This window comes from Frankliniella occidentalis, unplaced genomic scaffold (assembly GCF_000697945.3).
Source record: "Frankliniella occidentalis isolate FOCC.00 unplaced genomic scaffold, Focc_3.1 Scaffold10, whole genome shotgun sequence".
NCBI lineage: Eukaryota > Metazoa > Arthropoda > Insecta > Thysanoptera > Thripidae > Frankliniella > Frankliniella occidentalis.
This window is the reverse complement of record NW_026267140.1, coordinates 3,226,157-3,238,873: the sequence shown is the minus strand read 5'-3', so window position 1 is coordinate 3,238,873 and position 12,717 is coordinate 3,226,157. Positions and strand designations below refer to the sequence as shown.

At 52.3% G+C, this 12,717-nt stretch overlaps 1 protein-coding gene across 4 annotated transcripts in view; it reads right to left on the bottom strand.

Moving 5' to 3' along the window:
* Positions 1–1,564: 1,564 nt before the first annotated feature.
* LOC113217682 (1-phosphatidylinositol 4,5-bisphosphate phosphodiesterase) overlaps positions 1,565–12,717 on the bottom strand; it is a 15,865-nt gene continuing 4,712 nt past the window's right edge. For 2 of the 4 annotated variants that reach the window (XM_052277390.1, XM_026437684.2), the window contains exons 2-19: positions 9,144–9,336; positions 8,945–9,004; positions 8,718–8,855; positions 6,788–6,867; positions 6,293–6,428; positions 6,099–6,199; positions 5,840–6,006; positions 5,246–5,456; positions 4,902–5,160; positions 4,490–4,811; positions 4,019–4,383; positions 3,772–3,936; positions 3,490–3,694; positions 2,754–2,957; positions 2,502–2,679; positions 2,205–2,408; positions 1,823–2,069; positions 1,565–1,726 (exon numbers count right to left, since the gene is read on the bottom strand). In XM_052277390.1, the coding sequence (XP_052133350.1) occupies positions 1,658–1,726; positions 1,823–2,069; positions 2,205–2,408; positions 2,502–2,679; positions 2,754–2,957; positions 3,490–3,694; positions 3,772–3,936; positions 4,019–4,383; positions 4,490–4,811; positions 4,902–5,160; positions 5,246–5,456; positions 5,840–6,006; positions 6,099–6,199; positions 6,293–6,428; positions 6,788–6,867; positions 8,718–8,855; positions 8,945–9,004; positions 9,144–9,305 (3,273 nt within the window). In that variant the 5' untranslated portion in view covers positions 9,306–9,336 and the 3' untranslated portion in view covers positions 1,565–1,657. Of the gene's footprint in view, positions 1,727–1,822; positions 2,070–2,204; positions 2,409–2,501; positions 2,680–2,753; positions 2,958–3,489; positions 3,695–3,771; positions 3,937–4,018; positions 4,384–4,489; positions 4,812–4,901; positions 5,161–5,245; positions 5,457–5,839; positions 6,007–6,098; positions 6,200–6,292; positions 6,429–6,787; positions 6,868–7,613; positions 7,694–8,717; positions 8,856–8,944; positions 9,005–9,143; positions 9,337–12,717 lie in introns of those variants that run through there. The other 2 variants (XM_026437683.2, XM_052277391.1) reach the window with 2 other exon arrangements.

The following is a 12,717-nucleotide window of genomic DNA, read 5'->3' as shown; positions in this document are numbered from 1 at the left end:
TGAATAAATTTAATACATTTGGAGATATGCCTACGAATATTACTTCATTAGATAAAACAAATAGAAAACTAGGACATACAGTTAGGTAGTCATAATGGAATTCTAACGTAACAACAGCTAGTTTAAGTACCAGTTTCCTTCACAGGATTTGGCACATATTTATCTGAATGAATAGTTATAAACCAACAGGGGGACACAAACCTGAAAACAAATTCATGTTGTCAAGCTAACAATACAAAAAGGTAAGCATCCCCTAATATATGGTATTTGGCAACACAGATAGAAGTGTTATTATTGGACCCTTCTGCAAAAAATTCAATAACAATTTATAAGGAGGAGAAATCAATAAAGTAAAGGTAGTTTAAAAGTAAGATTCTAATGTAAATGCTCACAATTATTATGTAAACAGATAAACTTTCTTATGTTATGCTCTACTTTGATAAATTTAAATTTAGTTTGAACCACAGCAAGCTTTTTGCGCAAACTAAAGATGCTTCATCAAATTTCAGTGCAAGATAAAGTCGGCTATGGCTTAAAACATATTCAACTGCCATCATTGCAAGATATATACTCAAACCAAACCAAAATTTGTTCCAAAGAGATTATTATCAGAAATCATAATGTAATATTTGGACATAACTTGGACGAATTACAGTATGTTTAGCCTTGACAGGTGACAGTTATAAATTGACAACCCAAGTTGAATCAAAAATAAAATTTTACAAGAATAGAAAGCTGCGCCCCAAACCAAGTTATTTCAGTCATCAAGGAATTGAATACTGAGAAAATTTTGGACTGCCAGCAATCAGACAGAGGATTTAAGCAACAAATGTGAAAATAATTGGGTTGAATTTTCTTTGATTAAGCCAAGTTTGGCAAATAAGGATTTCAAATATGACGGTCACTGAGCCTCTATGCATCAATCATCACTAGAATGTTGTATGAATAGCAATTTTGTGTTGTGACACCGACAATATTCTATCTACCTAGTAAACTAAATTTGGACCAATTTGTCATATAAATTATCTACAATGCTACTAAGGTGGATGGTGATTTAAAATTTGGAGTATAAAGAAAGTTCAACCAACAATTTTCTTAAAAATACTAACGCACAAATGGTAATCTCTGAAGATCACCTGACTTCAAAATAGAATTGAAGTTCGGACGCTTAATATTTAATATCACAACATGAGAGAAATATTAAAATATCACCATAATTCGTATATATTCGCCAAAGAAATTTTAAGTGCACACCTCCAGGGACTGACTTATCAGGCATTGTACAGTAAACAGAGTGCATGAAAGAAACAAAGTAGACAAACCTACAAGGATTATCATAAATTATTCATAATGACATAAGAGGGGTATCTTACAAATTCTTAGATCCCCACTGAACGCTTTTTGGTACTGATATGCTCAGTTGACCTTTCAAAATAAGCCTCAAAGTAGAACAAGAGCAAACTGACAATACTTTTATGTATAAACAAATCTCGTTTAGTTGTATTTTGTTGCATCTGGATTTTAAAAACTGAGACAAAAGTTTTCAAATGGTTTGAGAAATAAATTGTCACTACTAGTCAAAGCAATTAGGCCCATAGTGGAATTAGGCGCAGAATCAAAAAGAAGCTCTCAGGAGATCTGTCGGCTTCTATATTGTTTACACATAGAATTCTGACTTGGATCCAAGATCATATTCTATTTCTTCATTAGTGTACATTTTGATGAGCTGTTAATAGAAAAGATCAACAAATTAGGGTTTGATGAGCTTACATTAGCTGATAGCTAAAATGCAGTAATATAAGCGGATCACAGAAGTACTTACACTTTGGACGTCTTTTGAGAGTTCTTCGGTTTCCTTCTCATGTTTCTTCTTGAGCTTTTCTTTGTCTTTCCCCTGCTTCATCTGTGCCATCTTGCGCTCCTCCATGAACTTTTTGGTATTGTTTTGCTTCTTCTCCCGGAGACGACGATCTTTGTCTCCTTTTGTCTTGAGGGTCTTATCATTGGCCACTTCCTTCATAGTCTCCACAGAGATCTTTGCCTGCCTGGTGTTCATCTCCTTCAAATCTCTGCCAAGGAGAGGATCAAAACTTTTGTACATTTTGAGGATTCAAAAGATTCAAATGTGGAGTTAAGTAGGTCAAAATAGAAGATCAGGGGTGGTACCTCTCTCCTCTCTCCTCGTTTCATGGTATTTTGCTCACCTCTCATGTTTGGCTTCAAGCTGGCGGAGTTGCGAGGCCTGCGTCGTGGTCAGCAGCTGCTTAAGAATCTCCTCCTGGTCAGTCACGTGCTGTTTCATAGACTTCCATTCCTCCTTACGATGCCGCTCCACCATCTCAGACCACTGAGCCGTCTGCTCCTGGACCAGCTTTCGAATGGCCGGGTCGGAGGCGACCTCCGCCTTACTAAAAAAAGTGAAAATTAGAAGAGAAAATATCAATAACAAATTTAGACTGTACATGCTTAACTCTCATTGGCTAACTGAATTAGAGACGCACTTTTTCCCCTTCACGAGCTTTTCGATAGCAGCACACTGAGCTTTTTGTACAGTAAGGCGTTCCTTCTGGTGCTTCTTGTGCAGCGTGTCCAGTTCCTTCTGTTGCTTACGAGCCGTCTTTTGGAAGCCCTTCTCGTTGCGCAAGGTCTCCACAGTGAGCGGCTCCAGCTTTAGGTCCTCTGTGATAGAAATTAGAGCGTAAAAGTTACGACACCCACAAGCAAGAAAGATACCCCTTCCTCTTCGTACTTACCCTCCTTCTTTTCTTCGGCCTTGCCCGCGCCGCCCGCACCCCCTCCCTTCGGGCCGGACTTGGAGCCTTTCTTCGGCCCGGAACTCAGCACCAGATCCTTCGTGTCGATGGCCGTGGCCTCGATGCCCATGGCTTCCATTTGCGCCGTGCGCTTCTCCTGCGCCGAGAGGAACGCCCGCGGATCCGACAGAGCCGCCATGAAATCTGCGCGATGAAACGGTTAAGATCCGGGTAATACTTACCGGGTGTAACAAAGCGGACGCTGCAGTGTTGCGGGATTGCATACCCTCGTGGATCGAAGCGGCCATAGCGCCTGGAGCGTCCGCTCTGATGCACCCAATCCAATCAAAGAAAAGCCCAGTTCCACCCAGAAACGTCGCGCGATCTGTGGCCAAAGCTAGCCGACCGCCCACGCTCCAGTCGGCCACGGACTACACTGACCGATCGGCATCGGTCAGTGGAAACCGCGCTACCGCCAGCAGAGGCGGGGCGGCCACTGGAGACCGATCTCGAGCGCCGCGCCACGCCTTGCGTCCAGCTCAGCTGTGCACGCTGCGCACCTGGCATGGCAGAGCAGGCCGCCTCGGACATCGCTGACAGAGGCGGCCCGCGGCCTGCGCGTGCAACGCACAGCCCCCGAACCAGCCGCTGCGGCGCTGCGCCCACGCCTGACGCAGCCGGTCAGCGGGGGGGCGATTCTGCACAGCTCAGCCACCCACACAAGCAGCCACCTCACCTTCCATGCCGTCGGGGACGTAGATCTTGAGCTCGACGTTGCAGAACAACATGGGCAGCGACATGGGGAAGTTGGCCTCTGTCCGGAGCGAGATGTGGCGGTAGCCGGCCTGCAGGCCGTCCAGGGGCAGGATGCGCTGGCCGAGCAGCTTGCCCGTCTCGTCGAACACCCCCAGGCGCAGCACGGCCAGGTCTGGCAGCACGACCTGTGGGAGGCGCAGGTGAGGGTGATGCAAGCCCCGACCCTCCAATTCGATCATATAAAACTGTACACGGCCCTCACCTTTCTGAACAGGAACGGCTCCTCGTTATAGACAGGGTTGAGGCCGTTCGCAGGGACCATCCGGGTGCGGAATTCCTTGCGGATCGTGTCGGTTGGCAAGCCGTACATGTCCACCTCGACGTAGGTTCCCACCTTCTTGTCGGACAAGAACTGTCCAGCTATCACCTGCGACAAGTAAGGTTCAGAGTCAAACGGGTCGAGTGGACGGAAGGGCACCTAACGCGGCGCTCTTGCTTGGGCTGCGTACCTGCACGGCGCACTGGGCGGCGATCACGCCGTCCACCGGGGACTCGGCGAACGGGTCGAAGCTTCGGTCAGCCCGCCGCATGAAGTCGGGCTTGAGCAGGTAGCCGCAGTTGCCGTTGTACTCGAACTTGCCCTGGTTGAGCTGCATTGGCAGGTCGGACGTCTGGAAGTTAAGCGACACCATCTGGCAGCCCGCGTTCCAGAACACCTGCGGCATGTAGTTGGACGAGTCGGCGCGCGTGCCGCGCGGGTAGATGCGGCTCATCTGCCGCTTGTTGTAGTTGACGAACTCGATCGCCTGCGACTTGAGGTAGCCCAGGCCGGCCGTCTCCGCGAAAGAGGACATGTTGTGGTGGATGTTTTTCTCTGAAATGAGACGCCGGAATTACCCCCTGTTTTGCAGAACAGTTCGTGCACCGACCCAAGGGTAGTTGCTCTGCAAGTATACCAAAGTGCGCGAGACGAAACCTACCATCTGCCACGTCAAAACCGGAAAATTTGACTGGCTGCGCGTAGTTGATCATGGAGGACAGCCACGGGTGCACGTTGGTGGTTGAGCCCGTGTGCTGCACGGGCGGCGGCGCGTCGGGGGCGCCCTCCTCCTCCTTCTTCTCCTCTGGGGGCGCCGCGGCGGGGGCAGACGCGTCTTCCTTCTCCTCGTCCTCGATGACGAGCTGGCCCTGCTTGAACAGCTCCAGCTCGCGGACCTCCACTTCCTTCTTGAGCCGCTTGTTCTTGATCATGATCTTGCGCTTGAGGGCGCTTGGCGGCGGCAGTGGCGCGCCGGGCTCCAGCTGCACAACAACCGTATGGGACATGTTGAAAAGGTTGACACTATAGATAAGGCAATTAATACTACTTTAAATTTTCTTCTTTTAGCGTACCGGGTAATCGGGCAAAGCCTCGCTCAGCAGCAAGTCTCCGAAGATCTCGTCGCAGTACTTGGCTAGTTTGAACTGTTGTCCCTTGCAGCAATGGTTCTCGAAAGACAGGATGACAGGGTAGTCAGATGTAACAAATGCCGTGTCGCGGATGGCGTAGATGACGTCCTTGAACAAGATGTCGGTGCACATGGCTTTGCCGTGCGTGATGATGGGCTCCTCGTCCTCGCCTTTCCCATCCCAGCAGTCCAGCTCCACGCACCTGACAATCAAGCCACACGGTCAGTTATTTATGTTTTGTGAAAATACTTGATAAAAGGAAAAGTACATTTATTCGCCGAACATGCCTGCAGCCAGCTAGCAGAGTCTGCCTGTACATCTCCACGGAAGACTTTCCTCCAAACTGACGACCGGACAGATAAGTGTTGTGAGAAGAGTTTATGTAGTAGTGCGCCAGGGGTTGGTCCATGTCCATGTAAATGTCCAAGCGGTCCAGGAACACCGGGGCATTTTCGTCCGACATGAGGTACCTGATAAGTCCGTCCTTGGAAAGTTTTCCTGAAGACAAAAAAAAGCAACAATAACAACAGAAGTGACGTGATGGTGCTACCCCAATACCCCTCCCCAGTTCGGCGAGGTAAGGAAGGGTGGGCGACAGACGCTCCCGCACTCGAGCGCCCAGGGCGGGCCACCGCCTTCACACCGCTGCTTGACGGGTTGGCCTACCCAGCGCGTGGCAGGCGCTTTCATTGCCTCGCGTGACGTTCTCGTTAACTGAAGTCAAAGGTTCCTGGTGGCCAAACGTTCTGTCCTTTCCCCTCGCCAGAGTAGCGCTGCGTCGGGAAACGTCTCCTCGGCGCTCCCTGGGAATGTCCATTAGGGGGACTGGCACAATCATCACACAAGTAGTGATCAGATCATGACACTGTCGGGTGACTTACGTTCTTTACGGATCTCCTCGCTCTGCTCGTAGGTGTCGATGATTTCGGTGGCTCTCTTCTCGTCGTACAATGGATACAAGATTTCGTTGAGCCGCGGATCTCGTTGCTTTTCGTTCAGGAAATCGACGAATTGTGCCGTGCTGATGGTGTCGCTCTTGCCTTGGTTACTGAAATCAGTGATCACGCAAGAGTGTCAGACAGACTGTGCAGCATGTTTGGCAAGTACATGTCACAATGGTTGTTGAATTTTGTTTCTTACATCGACTGGAACAGCTCCTCGATGTCATTTCGAGGACAGATCTTGTGATAGAGTGTATAAAACTTGTCGAATGTGAACGCCTCCGGTTCTATGGAATCACCCTAAAGCAAATATAAAGTAGTCGCAAATATAAGGAAAGGAACATGTGAAGAAATCACTTTATAATTCTAGGGTAGTGGAATCGTCGACTTTACCTTCCCGCTCGGCAATTCCAGATCGCTTAGGCATTGATACACTAGTTTCTCTGTTTTGCCTGACGCGAATGTTCTCGCGATCACCTTGACGGGAACCAAGCCTTTTGCGTCTGTCAGCATTTTGAGTCGCATCCAGCTGAGAGTGTAAAAATAAAAAAAAAAAATTAGAAAAGCAGAAATGAAAACACTTGTTTACTCCAGTACTTTCTTTTTCATTTAATAAAATGTGGTATTTTTTGTCCTGCTTCAAAAAGCATATTTTAGAAATCCAAACGGCTTCCGCGTCGATTCTCAACCATTATTGTTTAGTTGACGATATCATAATACTAGTATCTAACAGTCAATCGGAATCATATCCGTTGATTGTGGCGAACCTATCGGCCCGCGGGCCGGACGCTTGGCAGCTGCTCAGACAAGCGGGAATGCGTGTCCGGCCCGAAATTGCTGGTTGTCTTTATCATTATGACACGCGTGGGACGAACAAAATAAACTCACTGCTTCATGAGACTGGTCCGAGGGCAAATGTTGTTGATCTTGTTGTTATGGGTGATCTTCCGCAGGCCCGCCTGCCACGTCTACACATGCAGCGTGCGCCAGAGCAAGGCGAGAGAGGAAGAAAAATAAAAAGTGAGAGAGCAGAGAAAGATAGAGAGAGAAAGAATGAGACAGACAGAAAAAACAAAGTGTCATGAAAATCATTGACGCACAATGCAAGCGGTGCTTAAACTTAGAGCACAAACATGTCCTACAGCCATTTGATGAGGTAACTTTCTAGAACTTCCATGGATTTTTAATCACTTTCAAGAGGTACCATCAGTTTTGGTTCTCAGTAGAATTCATGAAAAAAATTGAGTATCACCGTTAGAAGAAGTTTCGGTTCATTAACGAAAAAAATAATCTGGTGCCACATATGTTAAAGACGTCTTGTCGGGTTGGGTTGCTGTTGTGTTGTTCTAAACGAACATGCGACATGCAAAAGAGATAAGAGCGCCTTGCTATTGGAGCCTCTTAAACAATATCTACAGCTTCACGTAGTAAAGTAACACACGTAGTAAAGTAACACATTGCCTAACGCATTGAAGATAAATGCACCCTACAATAAATTATACAAAAATATTTCGCAAATTGAACATACAAACAATTATATTGTAAATGAAAAGTTTGAAGAAGAAGAAGCAAACAAAGCTTAAAATAAAATACACGACGAACCTAGTTCACATTTCTAGTGCTAAGTCTATCATTTTGCGGTGTTCTTTTGGCCAAACTAAAAACAGCCTTTTAACCAGCGTTCCTCAAAATCTTTTGTTCTGATAAGACTTACTGCTTTTTTAAACATGTCATTGGGCACACGTTACTAGCTTTAATGTTGTGAGTGATTGCACGTAGACCGTCAACCCATTCCTGTAAATAGACAAGTACAAAACTTGTGGGAACGCAAATAAAACAAAGTGAAATTTTGTCCAAAACGCCAGAAATTCATATTTGCTAATAGGAATCAAAAATAGTAACAAAGCCCAGTCTTAGGCGCGCCCATCTCTCCACGGGATGCGGGTTGCGGGTCGTGGTAAGGTTCCTATGCGTTCCTATGCCTGTGGGCGGGAGATGGCGATTGGGGGTTTGAAATTAGAGCCACGTTTCAGTTACGAGATCAGTCTGTTGATTTTACTGGCTACTGCTGATCCTCTTTAATGTGGAGCAATGGAACTTTTCCCACCGCCTGCTATACTTTCTCGGATGTGTAGGCCTTGGGCGCAAACTCTCAGAATGCCAAATTTTTTAGGTCATTTTTGTCCACGGCATCATGAAGTAGTGGCCGTGACGCAGTGTGCCGCGGAGCGCCTGGGAGGTAGGCCACGTGGCTGCACCGCTGCTCGACGGGCCTGCCTACCTACCGGCGCTCCACCCGCTCCGCCGGCGGGCGAGCCGCAGCCGCACGAGACCGGCCGCGTGCTCGGGCGCTGCCACGCCCCCACTCTGTCCCGACCCTCCCCACCACTCCTCCTGCTCCAACGACCCCATGAAGGTTCTTAGCACCTCCGCGGTGAGGAGGAAGCCACTCAGTGCACCTGCAAACTATCGCCTCCCCGGCCGGCTCGAGCGACCGCGACCCGCCCCGCGCCGACTCCCGGCTCTGCTCCTACTCCACCAACAACGGTCGATGGCTGGCAAGATGGCTGCGAACCGCCCCCGTGCACTGACGATGGCGTGAATGAGCCGAGAGAACAAAACGGGAACCACTCGAGCAGAAATCCCTCCCCACCCCAACTTTTCCCTTACAGCCTATCCGGCCGGGAAAACCGACTTTTTCAACTGAGCGAACGGGGGGGGGGGGGGGGGGGGGGGGGGGGGGGGGGGCGGATGGGGAGGAGTACGAAATAAAACACTGCGGGTTGTCGGATGCTGGTGCCGCGTGCTATGTGCTCACCTTGGCGGTTTCGGCATTGGGACAAACCACGTGCTGGTAGTTGATATTGATGTAGTCGGTACCACTGCAGATGGTGAGCGATTTGTCCTCCAGGTCGTTGCCATGCTTGGACTGAAGCTTCTCCAGCAGTTTCACTTCCTGCGAATAGCGACAGCAGTCAGAGGGATCGTTGTTATGTGGTCCAGCCGGGTCGTCGTGCGACAGGCGGCGCGAGGTTATTGGCCTACCTTTGGGAGTCCGCCTGCACGGATGTCGCTCACTTGGCACAGCTCGATCACATCGCCTTCCTGGAGGGAGAAGCAACAGCATCACATCACTCACGTCGGTCGAAGCATTTAGAAAAAGAGAGACCTCGGTGCGACCCGAGAACGGCCAAGCGGATGCGATCCCCCCCCCCTCCCCCTTATTTCCAAGCAGTTACTTCACCTTGCCGTCGCTCTTCCAGTAGATGAAGAAGCCGAACTCGTCGCACTTGAAGAGGCACGCCGGCTCGATGCCCCCCTCGTCCGTCCATCGGTCGAACACGCAGCCGTCGAGCAGCGGCTGCGGGACAGGGATCTGCCAGTCGAACTCGAACTTCTTCGTCATGTTGTCGTCTGCTCAGCGGCGCGGGCTGGGACTGGCGGGACAGATGCAGGCGACGTCAGCATAGCATTACACAAAGAAAGAGAAACTCTTGTATGTAGCACAAAAAAATTAAGTCTATGACAATATTGAGCCTGACGCAAAACGGGTGGAATCTTTCAGCCGCACGGGCTCGGCGTAGCGGGGCCGGTCTAGCGAGGTAGCGCACCGTTCCTTTCTCTTCGGGTAAACGAGGGTCCGACCCGACAATGAGTGGGTGGGGGAAGAGGGATGGCTAGGTGCCGGATCCTGCGGCGAGGGCGAGCGCCCTGCCTCTCATCCTCCCTCTCATTCCGTTCAGCCGTCACGATAGGGCCGGGGCGCGCGCGGGCCACGGGCCACCATGGGCCACCGGGGGTTAATGGACAATAATCTGCTGGTTAAGGAAATCGCCCTGCAAACATTTCATCCAGACCCCATTCCGGCCGGGGGAGGGGGTCAGCGCATTGCAGAGCACCGGCGGCCCCGGACGTCCTGTCCGGGCGGCGCTCTGCGGGCCGCGGGGTGGCGGGTGGCGGTCCTGGACGGAGGACGGAGGGGGAATAAGGGGCGGGGTGCGGGGCGCTAATTATTACTCCCGGGTCAACAGGCGGCAGTGCGGCTTCGTTAGGATAAATATGCAAATCGGCCGGCGCCGTAAGACTACGGGGTAACATTTAGAGGGGAAAGGGGGGGAGAGGGAGGTGGGGGGCGTACAATTCCCTCGTCTAATCTCGGGGGCGCGGCACTGAGAGCCTCGTCCGATGGGTCAGGCCCGTGAGCCGGCCGGCGGCCCGGGGCCCGGGCCCGCCTCCTCCAGGGGGAACGAACGCGCCGGGCACGCAGAGCCGAACCCCTGGCACAGCGCTCAGCTCCAGAGCCTGGCCCGGTGGGGCGCGGCGGGGCGCGGCGGGGCGCGGCGGGGCGCGGCGGGGCAGGGCGCAAGCAGGTCAAGCTGCGGTAGATTCCCTTCCCGCCTCGAGAGAAGGGCGCCCGCCTCTCCAGAGGGGTGCCGTTCGTCACGCGTGGTGCGCCCGGCAGACCTCGGCTAGGACGGTGCTTCTCCCACGCAATGGCTACGGTGTTCCGCAATGACAATATGAGCATGTTTTAGCTTGGCTTGCGCATGGCTCCCGTCGGATTTGAACCAAACGACCCAACGTGCACGTCCAAGTCATGGATAGTTTGAAATATACTTGAACTACCTAGCAAACCAACCCCTTTTTCATGTTGGAGTTGAAACATACAATAACGGCCACAATACTCTCATTGCTTCTCAGCTGCACTGGAAAAATCTTTGTGGCATGTGTCACACCAATTGGTGTGGCCGGTTTTGGTCACACCACGTAATGTGGTCTGAATTTTGGTCACACCAATTGATGCAACATCATCCAAGAAGGTGCAGGCAGAAAACATAGGATGTCACACAACAAACGTGACTAAAAATACGGTCACACCACACATGCGACATGCTGAGGACGTCACACTTGTAATGTGACTCATGTCTCATTAGTTTTTCCAGTGTGCTCCCGGGAATTACTACATATTGGTACGAGGGCACACAGTACGAAAAAAGGTTGGCAGCCAGCAGAGGTGGGGAGCGGGGTGCGGCGCGGCTGCGAGGCGTGCGCTATCTACCGGCGCCATTCCGCGTACGGTGCGGCCTGCGGGCCTGCGGGGTGGGGTCGAGCGAGGCGGGGCAGGGCGGGGTTTGGATGGAATAACGCAGGGGCGTCCGTGGTCGCGGGGGCGCTGCATAACGCATCAGCGATCAGGGTGACAAACTGCGTGCACGTGTCGTGCTGGTCGTGCACTCGTGTCGTGCGCGTGTGTCGCGCGCGCTCGCTCGAGCTGCGACCTAGACCGTGCCCGACAATCAGCGCGGGCAGCGGGGCGGCGATAGCCTGTTTATCAGGCTGCCGGCCGACAGGAAGGCGGAGGTTCATCAGGGGCCGTTATCCTAATCCTGATGCTGATGATCGGTAAGGGAGTGAATCTGAGGGCGGCGGTGGGGGGCGACCCTCGTTATAGGAGTTCGGGTTGAGCCGGGGCTCGACAAACTATGGCTATCGCTGCATGTGGCTCTCGAAGACTTCCCTAGGAGGAGACCTACACCAACCACCTTTTTGTGAATACAGGTTGATCGATATTGACAATGCAACGCCAAAGCTCGGCCCGTAGTCGGCCCGGCCCCCGAGCGTTGGGCTCGTAATGGGCTTTGGTCCCGGAATGAGATCGACTCCCCGCCAATCTGCACCCCCTCCTACCCCCTGTACCCGGGGCTCCCGTCGGTCCTAGAGGGCGCGGCACTACCGGTGCGCCAGGGCACCCGCGCAGCCAGCCCGCAGACCCGCCCCACGCCGCAAAAGGTTAGCGCGGGCATTCGAGCTCACGACCGCGAGGCACGTATCCGTCGATAAGGACTCTCTGCCTTTGCAGGCCGGTGCGGTGGGTGAGGCATCAGGCCCCGGGGTGTGCCGCGAGAGGGGGCGCGGAGGGGGTGAGACCGGGGATCCGGCCGCCATGATCACGTCCAGGCGTAGGCGTGCGCAGGCTAGGCCTCGGCTCTAGCGTTCATCGATCAAGTCATTGATTCTCATTTCGGCAGCAAAGGATTGGGGCTCTGCTGCTCCGCGGGCCCTTCGCTGCGCCTCATTTCCCGGAGGCTAGCCCCCCCCCGGCCGCGCTCAGCCTGTTATGGACATGAATAATTGATGAGCAGCACCGGGAAGTCCTCTCTGTCGTCCCGCCTCGTCCCGGCGGTGGCGAAGGAGATCCGGATACAGCACGCCCGCCGCGGACAAATTAAACAGCACGTGTGCAGCACTGTGCAATGGCCCACGCGTCGCACTGGAGGGAGGGTGAGGGGGTGTACCGGAGCGAGTGGTCATCGGTGAGTGACAAAGCCGGCCGGAACGGCAGGCCTACGGCAACCGCTGCAGCAGGTTGGTCGGGCAACCTGATATGGTAAAAATAACATCGAGCAGGGGAGGGTGAATGTGCCCGATTCACTACACAATGGTGTGTGTATCAGGCTGCGGTGTTATGGCAGAGAGTAGTGGGTAGAACAAAAGCGTCCTGACCAGACGGGCGATTCCCGCGATCGTTTCGGCGCTAGTGGCTGGGCGGGTAGAGGCTCGACACACTAGGGCGAGATTCGCCTCGTCCACTGTCCACTCCACATCAGAAGCGCTGGTTCGGGAGGGTTGCCCGGGTTTGCCTAAGGATTCTGACCACTACCGGCGCGAAGAGGCGAACTGTGTGGGCGAGGCGAGTCAGCCTGTTTATTCTCATTTTATTCGATCAAAAGAAAGTATTGCACAATCATGTCCGGTAAATGTTTAGTTGTGTCAGCATGATCGCTGGGGTGTGGGGTGGGGAGCAGCAGGGAAGAGAG